The sequence below is a fragment of the Mustela putorius genome, unplaced genomic scaffold (assembly GCF_011764305.1).
Source record: "Mustela putorius furo isolate JIRA1106 unplaced genomic scaffold, ASM1176430v1.1 tig00003845_pilon_pilon_pilon, whole genome shotgun sequence".
Classification (NCBI taxonomy): domain Eukaryota; kingdom Metazoa; phylum Chordata; class Mammalia; order Carnivora; family Mustelidae; genus Mustela; species Mustela putorius.
In genome coordinates this window covers 13960667-13979270 of record NW_025421998.1, presented here as the reverse complement: position 1 = coordinate 13979270, position 18604 = coordinate 13960667, and the positions used below count along the sequence as shown (strand labels likewise).

The window sequence follows — 18604 nt, the reverse complement described above, 5'->3', positions numbered from 1 at the left end:
CCCGCCCACAGAACGGCCACGCGCCCCCGGGACACCGCAAGTGTAGCCAAGGACCCGGTGCCAGGCTCTGGGGACACCACGTCAGTGCGGGTGCTATGCGGGCGCCCTGCAGGACAAGTTGGCGCAGTCTCGGAAAGTGGCACACCCTCACCACATGAGCCCAGGAAACCCTGCGTCTCACCGTGTACCTGAGACAAAGGAAAACCTGCATGTCCAAGTCTGTGCTGCTTCTCGGTGTCTTGTCACTGAAACCTGGACACGAGGTTCTCGCCAGGCATTTGGCCCAATTCTGGGGGCTCTGCGGGTAGAAGGAGGAACAGCGGGTGCCCAGACGACTCTCAGAGGCACCGTTGGAGGGGTTGGTCTTAGAAGTGCACAGGGAGTCTACCTGCACTCACAGGACATTCTGTAGAAGGACACCCACAGGGACAGGAAAGCACAGTGAGAGCATGTGACGGCGACGGGACAGTGCGGGGCATCCTGATGCTGAGCACGCTGAGGGAAGGCTGCCTCTCTTAGAGGAGTCTGGAAGCCGCACCAGCTCGGGAGGGAGCCTGCCCTGCCCCCAGGCTTCACCAGAGCCCCTGACTTCCTCCATCGGACTTGCACAGAGCAGCCCCTCCCAACCTCCTCCTCTTGGTCCTGTTCTGACCACGGCTCCTCTACCTTTCCCAAGAAACCCATTTTGCTGGTACAACCACTGGCTGTTTTATTTCAAGGCTGGCCTGGTGGAGGTGGACGCGTCTACATGTTACAAGTCGTCAAACCGTACACCAAAAAGTCAAGGTTACTGCAAGTTACTTTAAAAAATATTTTTTATTCCAGAGAGTGGTCCGGGGAGCCCTAACCTGACAAAGACCTGTGCGTCAGGACAGTGTTCCAAGCAGACAGTCCAGCAGCGAGGGCACTGGAGCGGGAGCAGGCCCGAGGGCCAAGCAGGGGACTCCGCACACTCAGTGCCCCTCCATGATGGCCCCACAGGCGTGTGCGGCTCAGTCAGAGCGGGGGGAGGGGTGTGCAGAGGAGGGGAGCTACAGAATGTGAGGAACGAGGGGGGACGCTGATCGACCTGCTGTTAAAGGCCTGAGGACAGAGCTTGGGAGAGCAAAGGCAGAGCTGGGACGCCTGCTTGGGAGGTGGGGGTCAGCACCCGAAAGTCTCTGCCCCACCCACCCCAGCTCCAGCTCTGCGTCCTGTCCCTCTCCAAATGTTAGCAGACTCTTGGGGCGGGGGGTGCTCCAGGCCCTCATCTCCCGGCTCGGAGCCCTGGGAGACCGCCATCCACCACCTCAGGCTCCTCAACCGCCCCACCAGGGAGACAGCACCAGTCATGTTCTCACTGGCCCAGTGGCACCCTGCCATGGTGGCCCCTGTCCCCAACCCTCAACCATTACCCCATAGCTGATGGGGGCCAGGTGCCCCGCGCTCCCCCGTCATAGCAGCATGCTCAGAACACAGAGCTTGGTTTGGACAACGTGCTCATTTCATTAGATGCTGGACTGGAAGTTGGGGAGGGGGCGAGAAGTGCCCTGCACAGTGGGGCTCCGGTCAGGGGTCGGCAGGGGCAAGGGCCTGGGGCAGCAGTGCAGCTTCTCCCGGAGCCCACGGGGCCTGGCTTGCCAGCGCTGAGTGGGCCGGGCAGGCAGGTTCAGGCGTTTCTCTGCTCTGGAGGAAGGTACTCGAGGCCCAGGTGCCTGAATATGTCTTCCTCAGAGGCGACATGGAGCAGCATCTTCTACAGCAAGAGTGTGGGCGTCATGGCCTGGGAGCACCCCCACACCCCCCACGGCCTCCGCGGGGCTTCCTCAGGAAGGGTGTGGGGAGGGCTTGTGGAAGGGCAGCCCAAGGCCAGCAGGTTCCTCCCCCAGGTGTCCCCCCAGCGACACACCTGCTCAGGGTCAAAGAGCCCATGGCTGTTCAGGCACAGCCCTCTCTCCTTCCGGCTGAAGCGGCGCAGCTCCCGCTCGAAATGCTGGAGAGAGCAAGGTTGTGGCAGAGCCGCGACCCCCTGAAGCCCCCGGCCCAGCCCCCATGGCACACGCTTACCTTAGAGCCCGTCCAGCCAAGCAGGGCGAAGGGGAGCTGGCTGACAGGGACCGCCACCAGGTCCACGCGCACGGCCCGCCTGTGGGCGCCCCCTGCTGCGGCCCCTGGGGAATGTGGAAGGCAGAAAATGCAGAAACTCCTCTCAAAGGCGTCCATGGTGTTGCTGTGCCGGGTCCGGTGCGCAGCGTCTTCGGGGTGGCCGCGGTGGTGCTGGTGGTACAGGACAAGGCCCTGCGGGCCGAGCAGGTGGGGCCGCGCCGCGGGGCAGAGCCAGGGCAGAAACCCGAGTCCCACAGTCCTCCCAGCCCAGGCAGCCCCAGCCCCTCACCTGCCTCTCCAGGCGGTGCATCACGTGGGGCAGGAGCCCTGCCACCAGGCCCTCCTGGGGATGGCTGAGCAGCAAGTCCACATCGTGGCCGTGCAACTTACCCCTGCAGGGGCACCATCAACCCGTCTGACTCGGGCCACGCAGGGCTGTGGCAGCCATGCACTCCCTGGTCCCAGGAGCAAGGCCTGCTCCATGCCTTCCCCGAGGGCCTTCAGACCCCCTCACCTCCGGAAGCCGCCCACCAGTGTCACAGTGGCCCCGGGCAGGATGTCCACCGCGGCAGCCTCCACCTCCTGCTGCAAGGCCTCGGCTTCTGGCCGTTGCACCGGGATGCTCAGCTCACGGTAGTGCTGGAGTCCTGCAGAAGCACGGGCCCCTGACCGTCCCCGCCCCACCGGTCGCACTCTCCACCGGACCCTCCTCACTTTGAGGTAGAGGAAACGGTAAATCCGTGGGCAGATGCACGAAAGGGCAGAAGCCCCCACGTACCCCACCCACTCCCCATCATGGCAATGACTGTCTATCCCATCAGGGTGCTGGTGTGGATGCCCTCATGATGCAGACCCTACCCCTTGAGGCCTCAGTTTTCTCTCCATAAAATGGGCCAGAGGTGATAAGGACGTGAAAGAGACAGAACCCCTTCACTGGAGCCCTGGCCCATCTCGGCACCAACGGGGGCACCGCTACCTCCTGCACAGTCAGGAGAGGTTTCAGGGGGCAGCAACAGCACCTGGGGGCACAGACTCTCAGTAGGTGGTTCCTGAAAACATCATGGGGGCCGAGCGGCCGAGTGGCACCAGCAGTGACAGCTCCTCTGTCACAGACATGTGATTCCCTGGGTCTCATGGCATGGGGTCCCCTATACAGCACCCCCCCAGCCCAGGGGAAATATTCCAAGATGTGGTGGGTGCCAGGCTGCTGAACGACCTCGGCCAGGGCCCGCAACCCCAGCCACGCGGGGAGGACAGAGTGTCTAAGCCCTGCAACCCACTGGCCTCACACAGAGCTGCTCACGGAACCACGCGCTTCATAGACAACGTAATGGAGGCTCAGAGAAGTCAAGTCCCAGGGCCATGGTCACCAGCTAAGGGCCAAGGCAGGATCCAGCCCAGGCCTGACCCACTCTCAAGCTCACACTCATTCCACGGCATGAGGCCCCCTGCCATCACGGGCCCTGACCTGAGCCACTCCTGCTACACAGGTCCCCATGCCATCTGCCAGCGCGCCAGGACACCAGCCCCGTGCCGGCAAGCTGCGCATAGGGCACTGGCCACTGAGACCCAGTCTCCCCTTCCTGGTTTGGCCAAGAGGTGCGGACATCATAGCAGTCACTGTCACCATCGCAGTTTGCTGTGGATGTGCTGCAATGGATCCAGACTCCACCCCACCAAACAGAGAGGCCTGCCTGCCCCAGGATCTCCATGCACTGACCCCATACCCTACCGTCCAGGAAGCCCCCCGGCATGCGCCGTGGGCCGGTGCGGAGGGCTCCAGGTGCGGGCAGCCCAGGGTTCTGCCCTTCTCAGAGGCTCACCTGCTCTCTGCTGCTGGGTCAGCCTTTGGAGCTGTTCCTGGAGGCTGTCCAGGGTCCGCAGCCCGTCTCGGTACCAGCGGTCAGCAGTCTTTACCCCAACCCCAAAGATCCCGGTGAAAAGCTGTTTGGGAGACGAGCACAGTGTGGTCAGGAGCAAAGCCCTGACAGTAAACACAGATGGCCACGACTGTTGGCAAGGGCAGCACTGCCCTGGGCTGCCCCATAGCCACGCCCGGCTGTCTGGTTCCAGCAGCCTGCCCGAGGCCACACGGTGCACACACAGGCAGGATTCAAACCCCTAGGCTGGCCTGCACAGGGAACAGCCAAGACAGGCCCCACTGCACCTCCCTCCAAGGGCCCCTGCTCTGGCAACCTCTTTCCCCAGGGCCCATGCAGGTCCAGCATCACACACCAGTCATGGCTACAGCCTCCTGCCCACTGGGAACCACACCAAGCAGGAGTCACTACCTGGCCACAAGGAAATACAGCATGGGGGCCAACCTCTCGTTGGGAGCAGCTGACACCACATGAGCTTTCCACATGGGTGGGGGGCCTGGACCCCAGCCCTAGCAAGTCACTCTTTCCTTCCTGACCACAGCTCACTGGTCGGAGATAGGCACCTGCTCTAGCCAATCCCCTCTCTGGCAATTTTTGGAAATAAAACAGAAGGTCAGGCCTGTGCCATGGCAACGGCTGTAACCCATGGAGCAGGAGCTTCCGTGACTGCGTCTCAGCTGGCAAGTGGGCCAGTGCGCGGAAAGGAGGAGGACTCTGGTGGCCTTGGGTCCCCGAGCCCTGCTTCCTCTGGCTACAGCCCTGCCCCTCTCGGGCTATGCTGGCAGTCCTTCCTTCCCTCGACTCCCTGAACCAAGAGTCCGAGTGCCGACAGAAAAAATGCTCAGAACCACCCAACCATGTTGCTTAAACAATGAACTTCTGGTTGTTGACCCACCTCTCTGCTGGGCGCTCACCTGGGACCCTCCATCCTTCAAACATGGCTCCTCTCCCTCTCTGAAGCCCCCCATCAGCCCCTAGCACATTCGGGGCCACGCCCAGAGCACCAACGGCACACCCTGCCAGGGAAGCCCCCTGCCCCAGCTGGTCGCTGATTGGACAGGTGTCAGAGCAGCGGGATGGAGGCGGCCACAAGAGCTTGGGCACATCCTGTCGGAGGTGGGAGGAACAGGGGCAGATGTGCTATGGACACAGGCAGGGCGACAGGCAGGGCGACAGGCGAGATCATAAAGAGGGAAACCATGCGAGGAGGGGAAGCCCGTAGAGTTGGCTCCGGGAGGAAGTTAGTTTCGTCCAGCACGCTCCATTCAAGATGCCGGTGGACATGGCACACTGGGCACTGTCCCACGGACGGTCCGATGAGAACAGGCACTGCCGAGTGATGAATGCACTGCCCCGCGCTCAGCACGAGCTTGCCCTCGCCCCGCTCAACCTGGCTGCCTCATGCACATGGGGTGTCAGCCAGCTGCCACCGCCTCCATGACACCTCCTCCGAGGTGGGCCCTCTGCTCGCTTCCCGTCCACGGATGGAGCCGTGCTGTGCTCCCCGGGAGGGCTCCAAGCCCCTGCTGGGGTCCACCCTGCACGTACCTTCATGGTCTGGTACCGCTCTGACCGCCGGACCCTCTCCACCTCCTCACACACCCCATGTTCCAGCAGCTCCTGGGGGACCAAGCAAAAGGCTCAGCCCAACTGGAGACAAGGGCGGGGCACAAGCGCCAGGCAGAACCCCAACACTCAGCAAGGCAGCTTCATCCGATCAGGACCCACTTGGAAATACAGACCACGCCTGGGGAGGCATCGGTGCTCCTGGCTTCATGGCTCTCGGCCCAGGGAACACGGGCCACCTTTCAGATGAATGGCAGGTCCCAAGATACATAAACCACGGCTTTTCCAAACACGGGGGACATATTCAATAGGACTTTGTGTAAAAGCTTAACTGAGTTCAAAAGTACGTCTGGTCCCCACATGTTCTCCCAGGGGCAAGTGTACCCCTTAGATGGCGCACTTCACGGGACACGCGAAGGACCTAACATTTTGGGTTCTTACATACTCTGTATGTTAAAAGGAGGTGCTCCAAGTCAAGTCCACCATCCCAGACAGCAGGCCACCGCTGGCGATGCCAGCTACCAGTCCTGCCCGGCCCCTCCCAGCCCCACGGTGTGGCCCCATTTACAGACGAGGAACGTGAGTAGAGAGCGGCTTGCCGGGGACCAGAAGCTGGCCTGCACTGCTTCCCTTAGCCCCCGACCCCCACGCTCACAGTCTCTGGGCCACCTCACCCACCTGCCAATCCCTGCGCTCACAGTCTCCAGGCCACCTCACCCACCTGCCCGTACGCCCGACTCCACCAGGCTGAGTGTGTGGAGCACCCACCTGGACGACCCTGCAGGAGTGTTCTCCAAAGTTGGGCAGCCCCTGCAGCTGGCTCAGGGCCGTGACCTGGCTCGGAAGGGCCTTGAGCACCGCGGCGGCTCTGCGGAAGGAGAGGAAGCGGCCCTCACTGCCCTCAAAGCCTGCGGCCTCTGCAAGCACCTCCAGAGCCTCCTGCCGGGAAAGGCCCTTGGTGAGGGGGGAAGGGTCCCGGCTCCCCATCCTCCAGCTCCCACCCACCTGTCCCCAAGCTGGGATAGAGCACAGTAGCAGGGCTCCCGGGAGCAGGTCTGGCCCCACCCTGGGGAGGCTGGGAACCCAGGGCTCACCGAGAAGCTGGTGTTGGGGTGTGTGAGTGGCGTGGGGCGCTGGCAGGCGTAGGGTGGCACCCTCATGGGACTGGGCGGCCCTTTCCCGGGCACAGCTGCCTGGGGATGGGTGATACAGAGGCCATGCGGAGGCTGAGGGCTCCCGGGGCGAGGCAGCCCCTGGAGCCCCATCCCAACAAGGACAGGAGGGGCAGAGCAGGCCGAGGAGGGGGTCCTCACCCACCGCAGTGGCAGGCACGGCCCCTGTGGGCTCTCAGGGGCTACGCTTCCTGTCACTGCACCTGGTGAGTGCTCCACCTCCTGAAGCCCTCTCGGTCAAGTGGGCTAGCAGTGCTCATCGTCCCCCTCACAGACAGGGATGGCAGCTCATGGCCCACAGGCAGAGCCCAGGTCTGAACTTGGGACGCCCAACTCTGAGCCCACACACACCTGCATCCCCCAGGAAACACTGCACAGGCCAGCAGCCACGGACCCACCCAGGAGTCCTTGGGTCATCTGACTGGGACTGACCATCTCAATACTTGAACAAGAAAGGCCTGAAGATGCTCGAAATGACTAGACCCCAAGAGCTCATAGCAATGGTGAGAGCAGGAGCTGGGAAGGCCTGGCCTCCCAGGGCCCCTGGTGGTCTGCACTGAGCCCCACTGTCCCCCTCATCTGTCGGCCCGGCGGTGCTGCTGACAGGTCACCTGTCCCCTCCGAGCCACAGCCTGCACCAGCATTCCTCGCCGGCCCCAGGCCAGGCCATCCAGCTCACCTCCAGACGGTGCCGAGGCTCCACGGGCACAGGCCGGCCAGCCGCCATGCTTTCCGTGAACCAGCTGATGTCCAGCAGCGCCGGGCGGGTGCCCTCTGGAGGAGAGGCCGCCGCCCTATGCTCCTGCCAGCACCTGGCCTCCTCTGCCGAGGTCTGTTCCATTACCACATGCGTCACCTCGGAGCTGGGCAGAGAGAGGGGACAAAGCTGACGCCCAGAGGTCCTTCCTGCCTTGCTCTGCCTTGGCTCACAGTCCCCTCCGTCTGGCAAGCACCTGTTCCTGCTTCCAACAACCTCCTCAGAAAGCCCCTCCTAGCCGATGAAGGCATCTGCCACCCCACCACCCACAGAGCTGCAGCCCAGCCCAAGTTTCTGTCTACTCATCCATTCTTTCCCTCAGCCCCTGAGAATGGAGGCCAGGCCCTGAGCCTCTCCCTCTGCTGAACCCAAGCTGCTTGGGTCTGAACCCCAGCTCGGCCACACACGCTGCATCTCAATTCTCTGTGCCCTGATTTCCTCCTCTTTAAAGCCGTTAACAACGTGACTACCACGGAGAGTTGTTGCAAAGATTAAACAAACTCATAAGCCAAAGGGCTTAGAGGTTTAGCCCCCCCCCACACACACACACTAAACTCCTCTGAGCGGGTCTAACCACTGGGAAAGGTTACATGGTTACATCACTTCAAAACAAACTAGAACTAAAGCTGCTGGGGGACTGGCCCCTGGTTTGCTTGCTCTGTCAACTTCAAACCTACGGGAACCCATTTCCTTAATCGCAGCAGTGTCTCCGCACCCAGCCCAGGATTTTTGCTAATCTCGGAGCCTCGCGTCGCTGTCTCTGCCTGAGGGGCGAGGTCGGCCTGGCTAACAGAGCAAGACGCACTCGCCCAGGGCAGAAGGCGGTGAGCCGGTGATACCCTCAACCACCCCAAACGGCCCTCTGGCTCCTTCCAGAGCCCCGGGCACACGCCCTCTGCTGGTCCCACAGAGCACTCCTGGCCCTAACCGCGAGCACCCGCTGCGGAGAGGATATTCGGGGAAAGCCAAGAAAGCACCAAGAGCCGTGGTCAACTGGAATCCGAAACCGCGGGCCCCTTCACTGCCAGGTGAGTCGGTTTAGACCTTAACGTCCTCCGCTGAAAAGAAACGCGGCTCGCGAAAGTGGCTGGTCCGCGGCGAAGTCTGAGCACCGACATGAGGGCTCCCACCACGCAGCAGCGTCCTCGGGCCGTGCTGGCCGGGCCATACGCGCACAGCCGTCCCTCGGTGCCCTGAGGGCGCAGCACCCGCCCCGCGCCCCTGGTGCAGGCGCCCTCCAACCACGAAGGCGCCGCGGGCAGGCGCCCCAGGGCGGCCCCGGGCCGCAGGCTTCTCCGCGACCGCGCACCTGTAAGCGTCCAGGACCCGGAAGCCCTTAGAGAGAGCCAGGCGCGTGAGGAAGGCGCGGCGGCTGCGGCCCATGCGCGGCTCGGCCAGGTGGATGGCGACCCCGGGGAAGTGCGGCGGGCAGGGGCAGGCGGGGCCGGGGAGGGCCGGGCCGCCGGGGGAGCCGGTCCGCGCTCGCCGCCGCCGCGGTAGCATCCTGGCTCCGCGCGGGCCGCCGCCGGGAAGAGGTGCGCGGAAGCCAGAAGAAAGGTGCCCGAGGCGGGCTGGCGGGGGACGTGGCACCCGGCGGAGCGAGCGAGCGGGCCGCGCCCCGCACACCCCGGGCGGCTCGGGGCGCCTCGGGCCCCACCGCCGAGCGTTTGCACCAGCGGCCGGGTCTCCATGCAAATAGCACCAGAGGCCACGCCTTTTATGTAAAAAACCGCCGAGCGACCTGGAGAGCGCGGGGGGGGGGGCGGGGCGGGGCGGGGCGGGGGCGGGGGTGGGGCCAGCGAGCCCCTGGGCTAGCGCGAAGGTGGAGCCGCGGAGAGCGGAGCCGGGGGCGGGGCTGCGGAGCGCTGGGGTGGATTGGAGTAATGGGGTCAGAGGAGCGCTGGGGAGGGGCGGGGCGAGGTGACGCGCTGTAGGTAGGGGCCCGGCGGGAGAGGCCGGCGGGGAGCGGCGGGGGCGGGATGCGCGGCGGGGGCCGGTAGGGTTAGGGTTAGGGCTCTGGGAGCGCGGGAGTGTAGGGGCGGGGAGAGCAGGGCGTGGGGGTGGGGCGTACGGGGGTGGGGTGGAGAGCGCGGTGGGGGCTGGACGCGCGGGGCGGGGCGCTACGGGGCGCGAGGTCAGAACGTGCGGTAGAGGGGTTTCAGACCCAGTAAGGTGTTTCCGCCCCCCGGCCTTGGTACCCTTGGCCGGCCATTTGGAAAAATAGAAGTTGGCTTCCTCCGTCACTCCTTAACACCAAAATGAAATCCAGATGCATAAAACGTCCAAATCTAAAAAGCAAACAAAAAAGGTCCTGGAAAGTCGACTAATGTCTATCACAATAAACCTAGGGAAGGGGGAGAAAAGAATAGTAAACTTGACCATACTGAAATTGAGAATGCCATAAGAATTAATTAAAAGGCCAGCAGGGGGGAAAGTGAGTGTCGTGTATTTGGGAATTGTCTAATTCCTGTAATTGTGAAACTGTCCACAGATAAATAAGAAAAAGACGATAATTTAATGGAAAAATTGGCAAGAGCACGGTAGGAATTTCGCAGAAGAACCCTACTGGAAACTCGAACCAGATTGTCTGACCGGTGCACCTGTCGGCGTGCGGGAGCTGGCAGTTTGTAGGAAGGACTTCTGGAAGCTGACTTGATAACCATATCCAACACAATGAAAACAAAAATCACACCAGCCAAACCTTTTCCAACACCGGGACTGTTTTGATTGTGTAGATCAGTTTGGGAAAGCAGACATCCCGACAGTATGGAGTGTCTCTCTCATCTCCAGGCTCTACATGTTGGATTCCTTCTGCTGCAGCTGGTTTGGCCCATGCTCAGATGAACAGGGGCAACAGGCCACGTGCAACCCTGTTCCCACCCCTGTCCTTCCTCTTCTCTCCCTGGAGGTCTCCTGTCCCAGATGGTGGGCACAGGGCTGGGGGAGGAAGGTGCCTCAGGCAGGTCTCTTCCCTCTCCAACAGCAGCCTGCCCTCCTGGCACACAAGGTGGCCTGGCCGTCAGCTCCTTTCTCCTTTTTCTTTTCCTGTGCCCGTTTCTCTGGCCAGTGGGGAAGGAGGCGCTGCCAGGGGCTATAGAAGGGATCAGAGCCTTGTTCCCCACCTGTGGGTTCCTGCCTCTCCTCAGGGGGCAGCCATTTCTCTCCTGAAACCATTTTCTTCCCTCTTAATATCCTCTGTCTCTGGTCAGGGCACCTGGGTCCCTTCCTGGGGGCAGAGGCAAATTCTAACGACCCATCACATTTACACATTTATATTTACAAACGCTTGGCAGCTTGCAAAACTGAGGAGCATGAGGCTTTCTGCAGGCCCAGGGAGGTTCTGTGAGGGGGAAGGAGCCCGTGCCACTGAGTGGAGGCCTGGGCCCCATGAGCAAAGCCACAGCACTGCTGGGCGGGGTGCTGTCTCTGCCCACCACTCCCTGGACCATTAGGTTGCCATCTGGCCCACTGAGAAGTAGAAACCTGAGCCCTCTACTCCCACTAAGCCTGCCTTGGGGTTCCCAGATGCCTAAGTCCCCAGCCTCAGGGCGTCTCCCCATGCTGAGACCGCCCCTCAAAGAGAGAGGCTACACCAATGGCCCTTGCCTGGGCCCTCACGGCCGCCCTAAGGGCTGCAGTCCTCCCGCCTATGGTATGGATTAGTTTTGCCCAGATATGTGAGTTTGCATTTTTCCAAGATGAATCCTGTTTCCTGTTTCCATTTCCAGCTCAGAGAGGTCCCTGCGGGTGACCTTCACAAAACCTCCCTGTGGGCCAGCTTCTCAAAAATTCACTTTGGTGCACTTTGCACCTGCCCTTGGCCGGTGGGGCCAGGCCTCTGCCCTGCCTGCTCTGGGGCCCACCCTGGCTTTGGGTTCCCGTCTTTCCAGGCTGCTTGCCGGCAGCATTCCGGAGGGCACGTGGTCAGACTGCTGATGCTGCTGGCCCTGCGCCTTCCTGAGCTTCCCTCCACACCCCGTGGGTATGGGGTACCTGCTGCCTCAGTCAGCTCAGGCCATCACAAAACACCGCAGTGAAAGCTTGAATGACAGACGTTTCTCTCAGCCTGGAGGCCAGGAGGCTGGGAGGCCAGCATCAAGGTGCAGGCAGGGAGACTTCGTTCCTAGGCTTCCTCTCTGGGCTCACAGGGCCTGATGGTGATCTGTAGAGAGCTCGAGGAGATCTCTGCCTTGCCACCTGCTGCTAATCCCATTGAATCGAGACCCTACCCTTATGACCCCATTTAACCATATAATTTCCCAAAAGCCCTGTCTCCAAATACAGTCCCACTGGGGGTTAGGGCTGCAGTGTAGGAATTTGAGGGGTGTGGGGGAGACAGTTTACCCGTAGCACCTGGCATTTTCAGTTCTCAACAAATCGAGTCGCTTCACATGACAGGAATTTATTCTCTCCCAATTCTGGAGGCCAGAGTTCTAAGATCTAGGGGTGAGCAGGGCCAGGCTTCCTCTGGAGGCTCCAGGGAGGACCCTTCCTGCCTCTTCCAGCTTCCAGGGGCTCCTGGTGGGCCTAGGCTGGTGGCTGCCTCACCCCCTCCCTTCCTTTTTTCTTATGAAGGTCCCAGTCATTGGGTTTAAGGATCACCCTAACCCAGGATGACTTCATCTTGAAATTTCTTATCTTTCTTTTATTTTTTATTTTTTAAGATTTTTCTTACTTGAGAGAGAGAAGGAGAAAAGGAATGAGAGAGCACAAGCAGGGAAGCAGCAGGGGCAGAGGGAGAAGCAGACTCCCCACTAATCAGGGAGCTGGAGGCAGGGCTGGAACCCAGGACCCTGAGATCAGGACTTGAGCCAAAGGCAGACGCTTCACCGACTGAGCCACCCAGGCGCTTCTTGAAATTTCCTATCTTAATGACATCTGCAAAGACCCTTATTCCAAATAAGGTTCCAGGTGGACATGAATGGGAGGGGGACACCATTCACCCTTCCCCCCTGAGGGTGCTCTGACCTAGGGTCAGCTCGGGACTCCGCTGGTGGGCCCCACGGCCAACCGTCCCTGATCTGCAAAGAGGTATCAGGGCCCCAGGATTTCATTTCTGACAGGAATAGATGTGCTAGTCTTAGGGGCTACGGCTCGCCAAGGGCGTGGAGGTTGTATAATACAGACACGCTTTACTGCCTTTGGAGGAGAAGGTTGGCTGCTGATTGGATGGTGTCTTGGCCCGTTTGGGTGGCTATAATGAACACCAGTACTGGTGGCTTCTAAACCACAGAGATTTACTTCTTACCGTTCAGAAGGCCGGGATTGTAGGTTCCGTGCTGGGGAGAGCTGCACACGTCCCGCTGTGTCCCCAACAGGGTAGAAGGGGTGAGAAACGGCACCTCTTTCACAAGGGCCCTGATCCCATCTGGGAGGCCTCCACTCTCGTGACCTTACTGGGTCTCAAGGCCCACTTCCTAAACCCAGCGCCCTGGGTGTTCATACAAACACATACAAATCTGGATCAGCAAGAGGCTGGGGGTCAGGATCCAGGGGGGTGAGTCAGGGCCAGAGGGTGGAGGACAGCCCCCGACTCCCCTCGGCATGGGAATCTGGCCTGAGAACAATGGAGTAGAGGCATGTCATTCACCGAAATTCTCTGGGTTCATTTGGCCAACCAGCCTGGCTCTGTGGTTGCCCGTAGTGGGGAGCCAAGGGGTCCCAGGGCCTCTGAGAAGAGAGACGTTTGTGACTTGAACTCTATCCCAACTTGACAAAGTTGTCTACTCTTCCCACCACAGTTTATTCTGCTTGTAGCACAGCAGACTATAACCTCACCACATTCTGGAATGAACGTGACTGCAGGTCTGTACGGGGTAAACCCCCCCAGAGATGGAGGGGAGAGCTGCGGCAGGGGGCTCACGGGCTTCCCCTGGGTCCATCGCTGTCCCGACAGAAAGAGCCCGCAGGGCCCTCACCTGGACTGGACCATGCCCAAGGCTGCGACACCTGCAGGAGTGAGAGACACATCCCTCGTCCCAGGGCCACAACTTACTTCCCACTCCCAGCTTCCTTCGTCGCAAGCACTTTGGGCTCATAACAGCTCCTCCCGAGTCACCCCATTTCTCCTCATTCCCAGACTTGCTTAGGGTTTTGCCCAGTGTGTTTGTACTGGGGTTGAAATTCTCTTACTCCTGAATAAGCCCATCTGTTCCTGGTGAAATAACTGGCAGTTTTCATTGTGAAGGTTAACAAAACCAATGTACTTTATTTAGGTATTTTCCCACTTACTACTGTTACCATTGAAATAAAACACAGCTACGATGATGGGGAATCCCAGTGTAGTGGCTTCAGGGACAGCCCTGGGCTGGCAAGTCCGGTTGCACTGGATGGCAGCCCAGAGGGTGGAGGGTCTTGAGAAGTCAGACAGGGAGGCAGCATGTTGCCCTAAGTCGTGGGGCAGGTCAAGGTCAGAGACCGTCCTTCCCCAGAGGAAGACAGGTGGTCGGGCTGCTGCTCCGGGGGGCGTCCAGGTCAGGACCCTGTGCGGTTGGAAGGCGATGGAGTCTGGGTGACGAGGCGGGCCCGGGGTCCTCATCAGTGCACTGCTGACATTTACAGGAAGCTGGCTGGAGGCCAAGTGCTCTGCTACTTATGTGTTATGTTGTATTTCTGTTCTCAGTCCGGTGGAATTGGTCTTAACGTCATGTTCCCATCTTACAGTTGGAGAAACTGATGTTTGGGGCTGAAAGGCTGTTTCCAAGGTCCCAGAGCACTGGCCTTTGACCTCTGAGACATCACCTTAGCAAAATCCTGCTTTTCCCCACGCACTGGTCTGAGCACGCTGGGCGCGGTGTACTAGACACGCAGGAATCTCTGCCTCCATTGCATTTTAGTGGAAGCAAGGGGACAACGATTAAGTGAAGGCATGTACTGAGCCAGATGCCAGAGGGTGCAGTGGGTTTTGGCAGCATGGGTGCACAGAGCCCTCGGCAGGAGGCAGGGTCTTGTCCCCTCTGATCCTGCGCCGGCCCTGGGACTTGCTCTGTCTGACCAATAGAATGCAGCAGGGGCGATGCTCTGGGACCTCCTCTGTGTTTCATCTGAAGACAGCTTGTAGCTTCCATGTCTTCTGTTCAGAAGACAGCTGCCATGGAGAGAAACTTGGGCTGGCTCCGGGGCAACGAGAGGCCAGGGGAGCAGAGGACGGGGTGTGCCTCCTGCTCACGGCTGACTAGCATCGCACTCGGGACTCTAACTGACTCCACATGGAGTCGTCGGCGCTGCTAGAAGCCTCTCAGCTCCGGGGCCCGCTCACTACACGGCACTGGGGAGCTGGAACCACGGTCCCGGGGATGGGAGGAGGCAGGGGGAGGCTGCAGGGGTGGCTGGGGTTGGGGAAGGGAGCTGCGGTCCTCGGGGAGGAGGGCCCAGGATGGCTCACTGAGCAGAGAATATCTGAACAGTGACCTCGCAGAGGTCCAGGTGAGGGGTCTCGTTGGGGGGGGCGGGCACCTGCCAGGAAGAGGGAGGACCTGTGGGGTCAGCGCAGAATAAGCAGCGAGGGGCTAAAAAGTGAGGTCCTCGGGCTGCAGGCTGCTTTCCCCCAGAGTCAGAGGAGAGACTTTGAGCAGGGGCAGGACGTGACCCCACGGAAACCAAAGGAGCTACAGTGAGGGAGTGAGGAGGCCCCCCCGGGAGGGAGGGCAGGGTTCCCCGTAATGGAAGAGGGAGACTGTCCCCAGGGCCTGGAGAGAACCGGCAAGCTGGTGCCCTAGAAACCAACAGGTGTGAGCAGTTGTGTCAGACTCCTTACAGCTCACCTGAGATGAGAATGGAGGGTGAGCGGGTGGCTGGATACCAGACCCCACAGCCCCTCTGGTGGGGAGTGGGGTGGGGGCTGCCCTCCCCTCCTGCAGACACCCTTCCTCCCCCACCCTCTCCAGAGTGCGTAACTGCCCCGTGTCCTGATCATAACAGGGAGTGGTCAGGCGTCCTCCTGCATCAGAGCCACAGACACATACAGGGAACAGCGGGGGCCTCTTTTGGGTCCCAGTTCAAGCAACCCAGCTGCAGAACGGGGAATGCGTGGGGCAGCTGGGTACATGTGCACGCTGAGTAACAGCAGTTCTGAATGCTCCGGGAATTGTGGTCAAGACCGATTGGAGGCTATGTTGCGGAGAGAGAGGCAGAGGCGGTCCTTTCTTTTAGAAATGCGCACTGTTTCCTGGTGAAGTCATATGATGTCTGGGCCTTGCTTCCAGTGATCCTGCCTAGAGGAAATGGTGGGACACAGAAGAAACAAGACGGGCCGTGAACCGATAACTTAGATGGGCAGGAAGTGCAGTATATCATTTCTCCACGGGTGCATATGTTTGAGATTTTAATAATATGTTTTTTAAGCATGTGCGCACACACATAGTTAGATCAGCGCCCTCTGCCGGTCGTTGTCCTAAGCTCGATCACGTGTCAACTCCTCAATGGCCAAGATGTTCCCAGGTGAGCTCCATGCCCCCCCTGTTGCCAGGGAGGGGACAGAGGCACAGAGGGTTAAGGAACTTGCCTGCCATTGCACAGATGGTTAACTGCAGCGTTGGGATCTTGTCCTGGAAAAACACTCCTGTGTCTCCTTGACTCTCACACGCCTTCTGACTCTCGCCCTGGAAAATTCTCCAGCACCGGCTGGCTGTCCTACAGGTCAGGGACTCAGCCACCACCCGACTCCAGATGTCCACCTTAGGCCCAGGTGCTTCTGTGCGCCTGACTGCCTGACTGTACATTGGGGTTCACGGAGACAGCCTCCATCATCAAGCAAGTCTCCAGCCCCTCTCCCTTCCCGGGGGTGTGGGGGTGAGGCAGAACGCTCCAGGCTCCTCACCGTGGCTTGATCCTTCTGGTGACCACCACCCTTCCTGAAACCATCCCTGGAGCCCACCCAGAGGGGCTCGTTAGAATGAAAGACATTTCCTTCAGCCAGGAAATTCCAATAGATTTAGGATCTCTATTCTGGAAACGGGATCAAGGCTGAATGTTAGAGCAAGAGCAGCTCCCAGGGCTCTTGTGGCTTGGGTAATTCCAAGGGTTTCAGGAGCTCCATGTCAGGGATGGGGACAGAGACTGAGGTATTATTTCTGTTATTTCAAGAATGGGACCCAGAGAGGCTGACTGCCTCACAAACCTCCCAGCCTATATGCTTCCGATGTTATGAAACTGTTACTTGTTATGAAACTGTTACTTGCAGGGGGGATACATTTGATACAACTTAACCATAATCACTTGGTTTTTTTCGTGTTTTCTGATTTTTCTACAATGAGCTTGTACAGTAAGCAGTGTTCAAGAGACCTGCTGCCAGCAGCCCTGAGTGGTTGGGCAGCTGGGGGTCCTGAGCCCGCTGGAGTGCAGGGGCAGGGCGGGAGTCAGGCAGGCAGGGGTGCCATCCCCGTTTCTGACGACCCCCACTGGTAGGATTGCAGACCCAGCACATAGCTGGCGGGACCACCCGACGCCCAACCTAGCTTGGGCCCTGAGGACCCTGCCAGCCCCACAAGCTCTCAAGGGGGCATAGGGCCAAGTGGCCACCTCTGCCTCGCATCTGATCCTTACATCACACCTGGGTCGGGTAGGATCACTGCTCCCCACACCCTCCCTGGGGGCGTCTGACCTTCCCATCAGTCACCCCCAAATCCACACTGTCCAGTTCCTGCCCCTCGGTTCAGGAATGTCTGACCAGCTATCTGCAGGGATTACCCTCCCCTGGAAATGCTCTTCCCGTGGGTCCCCCTCAGACCCCACCCACCCGTTACAACCAGTGGCCTCACTGGCCCCTCCCTCCCCATCTGCGGAGCCCAGGTTTTGAGGGTGCTGCCCCAGTACCGTCTCCAGCCTTGCCTCCTTGCACCCTGCGGTCCTTCCAATCTCCGTGACTCCCCTCAGCTGCAGGGAGCCCCTCTGCCCATGGGATAGAACCCCAGTGTGAGCCAGCTTCCTGCAGACCCACCCAGGCCTCCCACTGCCCTAACCCCCGTCCACACTGACCCCGTCCTGCCGTGATCCTTGCGGCTCCCTTCCGGCAGGGTCTTCTGGACCTTGCCCTGCCCCTCTCCAGGACGCGATCCCTTCCCTACAGGGACTTGCCTGGCCCAGCCCACTAGCTCCTCCCTTTGTAATGAAACCCTGGCAGGCCTTCCTCTGCTGGAGAGAAGGCTCCCGGGGTGGGGGTCCTTCCTGCATGGGCTCAGGGTGCCAGTGCCTGCTCACAGACTCAGTCGATAATGCTTTTTGACTGAGCAAGTCATCCTGGCCCAAAACGCATATGACCTGACCTTTGCTGCCCTTGGCAAGCACTACCTACCAGGAGAGGGCCTGTGCCCAAGGCGAGCCTGTGCGGTCGGGGGCTGGCCTGGATGGGTTTACACAGCCCCACAGGAATCCCTGAGGGCTGGCCTTGGATATACATGGGCTGAGGTTCCCCCCAGACTTCCATGTCTTTGGGGTTCTAGACACCGAGTCTGCCTCCCCTTCTTTGGGGACCATGCTAGTACACAGGACAGGATTTGAGAGGGGGAGGGTCCTAATCTACGGCAGGTGAAGGGCATCTATATGGTGTGGACTGCGTGGGGCCATGTGCAGAGGACCTGCCCCAGAAGCAGGGGAGGAGGCAGGGAGCTAGCCTAGACATCTGGGTGACCCCAATCCTGTCCAAGAGAAGGAGGTTCTGAGAGGAGCCATGGTGGCCCTGGGTGGTCGAGGGGCTGGTTAGAATGCCAGACGCGGGTGCAGCTGCCTGACACTGAGGAAGCAGAGAGAGGAGCGTGGGGCACATCTTCGAGAAGTTTGGCTGTCAGGAAGAGGGGACAGAGAGAGAGCCGCTGCAGGTTCTAGCCCTGACACGACCCTCCCACCACCCTGGGGTACTCCAGAACCCCCTCTGGGGCCAGGAGCTCTGGAGTCGGGGTACACGCCTGCTAGGGGCCCCCCTTGCCCACTGGAGTTGGTTCCCGCTTCTCACTACAGTTGGCTGGGCTGCGGGCTCAGGTCTGCTGGCGAGCATGCAGGAATGTGAGTACTTTCGACACCGCCCTCCACAACACACTGGGTATTTTTCCGTACCTTCCTATGAGTTTAGTAATCTCTCCGGACTCGGGAGAAAACATCATCTGTCGTAGACTGATTATTCTTCAGCACCTATTATGGACTCCTTGTTC

At 60.2% G+C, this 18604-nt stretch overlaps 1 protein-coding gene and 1 long non-coding RNA gene across 9 annotated transcripts; one reads left to right on the top strand and one right to left on the bottom strand.

Moving 5' to 3' along the window:
• Positions 1-797: 797 nt before the first annotated feature.
• Positions 798-9170, bottom strand: POLM (DNA polymerase mu). Of its 8 annotated transcripts, XM_045089624.1 has the most exons (12): positions 8770-8905; positions 8438-8518; positions 7383-7566; positions 6626-6724; positions 6300-6470; positions 5514-5585; positions 3909-4029; positions 2600-2732; positions 2375-2477; positions 2047-2277; positions 1889-1972; positions 798-1735 (listed from the first exon to the last, which is right to left on the bottom strand). In XM_045089624.1, exons 3-12 carry the CDS (start codon positions 7542-7544, stop codon positions 1649-1651), a joined length of 1263 nt encoding a protein of 420 aa, XP_044945559.1. In that variant the 5' UTR covers positions 7545-7566; positions 8438-8518; positions 8770-8905; the 3' UTR covers positions 798-1648. The 8 variants fall into 8 exon arrangements, with proteins under 8 accessions (XP_044945559.1, XP_044945562.1, XP_044945556.1 ...); XM_045089627.1 differs by lacking the exon at positions 8438-8518 and having other exon boundaries at positions 2047-2150; positions 8770-9169; XM_045089621.1 differs by lacking the exon at positions 8438-8518 and having other exon boundaries at positions 798-1732; positions 8770-9168.
• LOC123394856 lies at positions 8358-10154 on the top strand. Its single transcript, XR_006609578.1, has 2 exons — positions 8358-8488; positions 9952-10154. It is a non-coding gene; the product is annotated as an uncharacterized LOC123394856 (long non-coding RNA).
• The last annotated feature ends 8450 nt before the right edge of the window (positions 10155-18604 follow it).

Excerpts from the sequence above, each read along its gene's own strand:
- POLM (XM_013058973.2), bottom strand. The coding sequence starts at position 8,963 with ATGCTACCGCGGCGGCGGCGAGCGCGGACCGGCTCCCCCGGCGGCCCG. Across the intron at positions 6,471-6,625 it reads ACCCCAACACCAGCTTCTCG|GAGGCTCTGGAGGTGCTTGC; the intron begins GTGAGCCCTGGG and ends CTTTCCCGGCAG. Across the intron at positions 5,586-6,299 it reads ACTCCTGCAGGGTCGTCCAG|GAGCTGCTGGAACATGGGGT; the intron begins GTGGGTGCTCCA and ends TTGGTCCCCCAG.